The sequence below is a fragment of the Phyllostomus discolor genome, chromosome 12, assembly GCF_004126475.2.
Source record: "Phyllostomus discolor isolate MPI-MPIP mPhyDis1 chromosome 12, mPhyDis1.pri.v3, whole genome shotgun sequence".
Taxonomy (NCBI): domain Eukaryota; kingdom Metazoa; phylum Chordata; class Mammalia; order Chiroptera; family Phyllostomidae; genus Phyllostomus; species Phyllostomus discolor.
This window is the reverse complement of record NC_040914.2, coordinates 25,366,328-25,373,406: the sequence shown is the minus strand read 5'-3', so window position 1 is coordinate 25,373,406 and position 7,079 is coordinate 25,366,328. Positions and strand designations below refer to the sequence as shown.

Genomic DNA, 7,079 nt, shown 5'->3' with positions numbered 1-7,079 from the left:
TTTGCAGTGAGATTGATGTAGTTTCCCTCTAATTTCTGAAAGCTCATTGTGAGTTCATTGAACTTCCTGGTCATCATTGTTTTGAACTCACTATCTGATAGTTGAGTTGCCTCTATTTCATTTAGCATTTTTCCTGAGGCTTCCTTGTTTCCCTTCAATTGGGGGTTGTTTCTTTGTTTTCTCATTGTTCGTGGGATTATTCTTTTTTCTTCTTGTTTGTTAATTTGAACTGTTCTGATTCCCTGTAATTATGGTGTGAACTTCTGTGGTAGAATATTTGTGCATTTCAGTGGTGCAATCTCCTTCATGTATCCTGGTGTTCACAGCTTCCCCCTACTCTTTTTTGTGATCAGTTGGAGGAGTAATGCAAAATGGTTTAAAACAGCAAGACAGTATACTATGATATTTACTTTAGCAGCCAGTAGGGAAGAGATGGGTTATCCTTTGGCTCCTTATAGTGTTAACTGTGATCCTCCAACCTACTATCCACGTTTTAGAAAGGATGGAAAGAAGGTAAGACTCTTATTGGGGCCGAGAGGGTTGTTAGTTGGATCTAGAAAGCTGTGAGGCTGTGGGAGGTCAGCTTCTAAGGTAGGGTTGGACTAAAGATTAGTATATAGGAGTAGTGAGTAAAAGAATAGAGACAACCCCCACAATAGTATAGTTCAGAAAATTGCTAAGTGGGCTGAGATCCGGTAGGGGTATTGAGAAGCATTTACAATTGTATAGACTAGGTCTTACTAGCAGTAATAGTAAAGTGACAGTCTTGTGGCAGAATCGATGAGGTCTAGATAACAAGAATAAAGAGTATAGAACACAGATGAAGGATAGTAACTTATCAACACCTTGTGACTTAGATACTAGGGGGAACGTATCGAATGACAGTATAACCAGCTAAGCCAAGAAGATTATACAGAAAGAAAAAGAATACCAAAATATTATTAAAATAAAAAAATGTCGGAAAAGTGAGAAAAAGATAATACAAATTTACAGTAACTTGCAAGATTAAAAAAAAAAAAGGAAAGAAAAGCAGAAGATGTAGTGCCGGAGAGATAAATTTGGAGTGGAAAGAATAATATTAGGTTGAATGGAAGAGAAACGTAAGGGATTGCGAGATAAAAATAATAAGAATTGAAAAAAAAGTCACATAAAACACAAGATAAAATCAATCAACCAACAACAGCCAGAGAAACCACACAAAACCAAACCAAACCAAAAAAAAAACAACAACAAAAAACAAAAAACAAAACCAACCAACCAAACAAAAAAAACCCTCTTGTTGGTTTCTAACTGGCCAGACCAGTTTTTCTGATCTTGCTGGCTTCAGCTGGCTGAGGGGCCTGTGAAATACTTCTCTCTCTCTGAGCCAGATCTCAGATCTCAGCAAGTCTGTCAGGTACCCTGGGCGCTCCAGAACACACTGGCACGCGAGAGTCAGTCTTGCCAATGGTGCGCGAGCCCAGTCATTTCCAGCTCTGTGTTCCCCACTGAACCGCACTCCGACCAGGTGTTGGTGGCTTTCCTGGCTCCCCCGGTCGGGCTGGCTGGAAATTTCTGAGCCACTACTGTAGGAATGCACCCAGCACCCCGTCCCTCCCAGGATCGCAGTGCGCGATTCTGGCCTCCCTATGGAGCGCGACGAGTGCGGCGCAGCTCGTACTCTCCACCGATCTGCACTTCCACTGGGCTAGGGTTGCAGGCGCTTTTCTAGGCTGCCTCTGGTCCTGTTGGCTAGAGGCTCTCACTTCTCCCCGGTCTCTGAGTGGGTGTTCATATTTCCTGGGTGATTTTTTCTCAGTCCAACTGGCCAATCTGTTCCTTCTAGCAACCCATTCTCCCCTGGAGTTGCTTACCCCCCATATTCAGGGGAGGGAGGGAGCAGCGACTTCCCTCTCCCGGGAGCCCTGGGGCAGACCCCGGAGCACCGGGCGGGCCTGGGGCCTGCACACCCCTAGACCCCGTGCTGATCCCTGTGCCCCTTTTGTCATGTATCAGACTCCTTACCGTCTGATTTTCCAGTGAGTGCAATAATTTTTGATGTCCTGCTTTTGAAAGTGGTTCGGTAACCTAGCCCACTTGCTCTGTTTCTCCACTGATCCACGAGTTTCCCCCCTCTTCACGGAAGCCGAGAAAAACGCTGCCTAGAGTAAAGCTGCCATCTTCCTCGTAGTTGGATTTTTTTAAATTAAAACTTGACTTATTATTCTTTTGTGATTGCTATGGCAAAACATCACATAACACTTAAGAATGCCATAAAAAATATGATTTGCTCCTTATCATGTGTTCTTACTTGGAGGCCTGTTCAAAACAACTGCTCTGAAATAACTGAAGTGACCGAAGTGTCAGTGGCTCTGCTCCCAGGAACCTGACGTGTCTCTCTTTGGTTATTCTTTTTAGTTTTTTCCTTGTTTTTCTTTCTGGGTTTTTATTCTTTTTCCTTTTAAAAATTTTTAAAAAAATTTTACTATTTAAATTTTTTTTTGTTTTAATTGTTGTTCAAGTACAGTTTTCTGCCTTTTACTCCTACCCAACCCACCCTTTTTTAATTCTTTATTTTATTTTTATATATTGGTCTATATATGGTAACAATACATTTGTTACCACATGTAGTTTTCTTTTTTCTGATTCCTTATTTGTGTGTGTGTGTGTAAGTTGTGATCAGCACCCACACAACAGCCAGCATGCAGTAATCACACTGCCTACTAGAGGGCTCCCCAAACCCAAACAAGACAGGCTCCTACACCACACAGCTCTGGAGACCAGGGAGACTGAATTACTGAGCCCCACAGGTCACCACAAGGACTGAGAGTCCTAGCAGATTTAGTAATGCAAAACAAAAAACAAAAAAACAAAAACAAAACCCCACAAAAAACCCCCAAAAACAAAACACAGTGAGGCAGCCAAAACGGGGAGAAAAAGAAAGCCAGCTCTTGTTGTTTGTTGATTTATTGATGGTAGCCATTCCAGCAGGTGTGAGGTGATACCTCATAGTGGTTTTAATTGGCATCTCTCTGATTTCTAATATATTGGCATCAAATTGTTCCCAGGGTTCTGCTCTGATTTCTTTCAAGCCTGTATGAGGTGTCTTGCTGTCTGACATTCACCTTTAATACCAGAACTGTGTGTGTTCTTCCATACTGTCCTGGTCTTTGAAGCTGAGATTTTTATTATGATTCTATTACAGTTTTCCCCCTTTGCTCTCCTCCGCCCATCCCACCTGCTGCTCCTACAGTGTGGTTCATGTTTTCAACACTGAATTTTTTGCTTTGTCTCTTTCTGTCTGTGTTTGTTTGCAACAGTAACTTCTCTTGTCTTCATTTTTTTCTCTCCTTACACCTTCACTTAGAAAAATTTTCTGTTCTTTTACCATTATTTTGAGGAATTAAAACTATTATTTTAAAAAAGATTTTAAAATTGTTTTTCTATTACAAAAAACTCTCATTTTTATATTATTACTTTTTTTGGTCCAGGGTTTATTTCTTTTTAAGTTGACTTTATTGGGGTGATGTTAATTAATAATGTTATGTAGGTTTCAGGGGTTATAATTGTAAGTACATCCTCTGTACATTACATTGTGTGTTCCCCACCCCAAGTGAAGTCTCCTTCCATCACCACTTATCCCCCTTTACTTTCTTCTGCATACTCCCCAACCCCCTCTCCCTCTTGTAATCACCATGCTGTTGTCTCTGTCTCTGAGTTGTTTTTTTCTCTGCTTAATCCCTTTACCTTTTTCACCAGCCCCCATCCCCTCCCTTCTGACAGCTGCCAGTCCATTTTCTATTTTGCATCCATGAGTCTGTTTCTATTTTGTTAGTTTATCTTGTTCATTAGATTCCACATATAAGCCAGATCATATGGTATTTATCTTTCTGTGGCAGATGTGTTTCACCATGGAATACTACTCAGCCATAAAAATGCAGACATGTTTCCCTTGGTTACAGCATGGAAGGACCTGGAGGACACAAATTAGTTTTCATTGAGTACTGTTATTAAAATGTAATGGACACTGCACCAACTTTCTATTTGTGAGTCTCATGATGTGCTCCCCACACTAAGTCCAGCAGCCACATGTCTTGTGCAAAGTCACCACCCATGATTGACTATGTTCCCCTGTTCAGCCACCCCTCCACCACTCCCCTCCGGCAACCATCATCTCTTCTTTGTGTCTACAGCTCTGCTTTTGTTTTGTTTGTTTTGATGATGTTAAACAGTCAACACAGAAGAAAAATCTTTCTATCTCTGTCTGAACTGTGTCACTCAGCACAATACCCTCTAGGTCCATGCAGGTTGCCACAAACAGAAGGGCTGTATCAATCACTTTTGATGGCAGATTTTCATCCCATTGTGCATATGTGCCACATCATTCAATCCAGTCATCTGTGGTTCTAACGATTCCACGCAATCTCTTTCTAAATTCTTGATATAATAGCCTAGGCCAGTAACTTTTAAAAGCTTTTATTTTCTAACACATTCATGGTTTTTACTTTTCTCATTTCACAGGATTGATGTGTAATATTTACACATGATCATTTAATCTAATGCATTCACTTCTTTTTTGGTTCACATGTTGAAGTATTCAGAAGTCTGTTTGCTTTATTTCCCAAATAAAGATGGTTATCATTGGGTATAGAATCAGGGTACCCCTAGAAGACCCCAGAAGCTACTGACAGTCCATATCAGGTTTCCAGGCTGACTGGGGTCACTAGCTGAGAATCTTTGGGGGCAGATCTGTACCTTCTGGGGTCCCTGCAGGACCCCTTGCCCAGAGTGTGGGGTCCAGGTCCTTCCTGGGCTAGTGGATGGCCAGAGCAGCATACACACTGGGCTTATCTGGGGGGTCCTCTGATGCAGAGGAAGGGAGTGCATTAGTCTCCTGTCTGAGGGCCAAGTGGTTCAGCTGGGCATAGGTCACATCCTGAGGTGTAGCAGAGGCAGTAGCCTGGAGCAGGGAGACAGTGAGAGGGGCAAAAGGTGGTTGGGGTTGGGGAAGTCTGTTCTTCCCCCCTCTCCACCCACACTACCCCCTGGTCTTGTTTTTTTTCCTTCACAGCACTTAGCTCTCCAGGACACCATCTGCCTATTTGCAGGTGTCTCCCTCATCCACAGGGGAGCTGGAGGAGGGTGGGGACAGGCTGCTCAGGGATGCACTGTGGCACTGACATGGAGTTGGTAACCAGTAAGCTCCCATCACAGCTGCTGCATGAATGAATGACAGGAACCTGGGGCCTGTGGGGGTTCACTCATTCATGCCTCCTTCTGATACCCGGGGCTGCACAAGGTCAGACAGAGGATGAGAAGTCAGCACAGGGGTCCACCCAGGAGAGGACATGAGGTCACAGGAAAGTTGGAGGAGTGAGTTCACAGCAGGATGACCTGGTACCCAGAAGGAGAGGTCATTGTGGGTGCTGATGAGAACTGGGTGGGAGATGAGGACAAGGAAGTGACCATTGGAGTGAATGGGGCAACAGGAAGGTCCTTAGTGTCCTGGACAGGAGCAGGGCTCTCACCTGAGGGTCTAGCTCCATGCCCTCCCCAGAATGAGGCTCCTTCAGGGCAACATCTGTTGGGGCAGAACAGGGTGTGTCTCCTGGCAGGGTCCCCAAGATCTCTGGGCTTCAGACCTGCCTGATCCTAGATGGACTACTAACCCAGGGTGAGGTGAGAGGCCAGGTCACACAGCTGGGATTTCAGTCCCTTTCACCCTGAACCCCCACACCCTCCCAGGCTACCTTCTTTCCTATGGCTTCCTGAAATCATTATGCCCCCCTCCCCCAGGGCAGCTGTCCCTTCCTTTGTCTCAGCTGGTCAAGAGGGGCAATCTAAGCCCTGCTCTAGTTTGCACCCCTCCCCATGTGATTCCAGAGGAAAGAAGGAAACCTTAATACACTTGTGCATCTTTCATATTTCAAGAGATTAAAAATGATAAAAAATTAACTTACATTTATTTGTACATTGTGTGTTTTCTTTCTAGAATTTCTGATGTGAGATTCTGGAGAAATCTGTTGCTCAGCTGACCTTCTCCATCTATTTGTTTTTCCTGTGGCAGGTGCTCTGAGCCCCTCTTTTCTGTGACCCATGTCACCCTGTCCCCTACTCATCTGATATCTTACCTTTGCTCTGATGCCAGTGTCGGAGGAAGAGGTGGAGGAAGAGCAGCAGGACGAGGGCCACTGAGACCCCAATCAGCACATTCCAGTACCACTGGAGACCTTGGGCAGGAGTAACATCATAAATGAGCCAAAGGTGCCATTTAATGAGTACCTACTGTGTGTGAGGCACATGCTGGGGTCTGTTGTTCATCTCCTCTAACCTCACAACCCACATGCACCAGGCATGGCTGACTCACCACCCAGACCTGTGTGGTTTAAAGAGGTTAGCCCCGTTCCCTAGGCACCCAGCCTGGCCAGAGTGGGGCTGGGACTGGGCCCCAGGACATGGGTTCACTGTGCTGCCCTCCTGTTGCCCTAGGTGATTATCAGCTCCAACCTCTGGGCTCTTCATCTGCAGGGGGCCTCTCCTGTCTCACCTGGAGCTGAGGGTTCTTCTTACTACCTGACCCCTAGCACAGCAGAGACACAGAGTGGACAGGGGTGTGCTGTGAACTCTGATGCCTCCTTGGGTAGATCTGGTTGGTTGGGGGCTCAGCCTTCCTGAGCTCTGTGAGGTCCCTTATGTCACCTAATGTCACTGAAGGCTTGTGGACAGGAGGGGACAGGATGGACAGACATGAACCCAACACTCAGAGAAGAGAAGGGATCCCAGGCTCCACAGCAGCAGAGCTGCAAAATGAATCAGGACCCAGAAGCTCCCTACAGAGACCTTCCCTTACCTGTGAGTGAGGTTTCTGGATCCTTAGAGCCTCCTGGAAGTTTAAAATGTGGGTAAGGGGTGAGGGCTGCTTTCTCCCTACTTGAGCCTGGCCCCTCCCTCAGCCTGGGGCCCAACATGTTCTGCTGCCATGCCCACCCCTCTGTCACCTGCCAGCCTCAGAGCCCTGGGGACACTGTGGTTTCTGGCATCTCTGCCTGATTCCTAGCCCCTGGGACACAAACCCATCCCCAAGTATCTGAGGGACACGA

The 7,079-nt window shown here is 45.5% G+C and overlaps 1 protein-coding gene across 1 annotated transcript; it reads right to left on the bottom strand.

The window, feature by feature from the left end:
• Nucleotides 1-4,630: 4,630 nt before the first annotated feature.
• On the bottom strand, nt 4,631-6,960 carry LOC114510701 (leukocyte immunoglobulin-like receptor subfamily B member 5). Its single transcript, XM_036013521.1, has 3 exons — nt 6,946-6,960; nt 6,095-6,261; nt 4,631-4,991 (listed from the first exon to the last, which is right to left on the bottom strand). Exons 1-3 carry the CDS (start codon nt 6,958-6,960, stop codon nt 4,793-4,795), a joined length of 381 nt encoding a protein of 126 aa, XP_035869414.1. The 3' UTR covers nt 4,631-4,792.
• Nucleotides 6,961-7,079: the final 119 nt, after the last annotated feature.

Excerpts from the sequence above, each read along its gene's own strand:
- LOC114510701 (XM_036013521.1), bottom strand. Across the intron at positions 4,992-6,094 it reads AAAGGTAAGATATCAGATGA|ACTTCCCCAACCCCAACCAC; the intron begins GTAGGGGACAGG and ends GGGGAAGAACAG.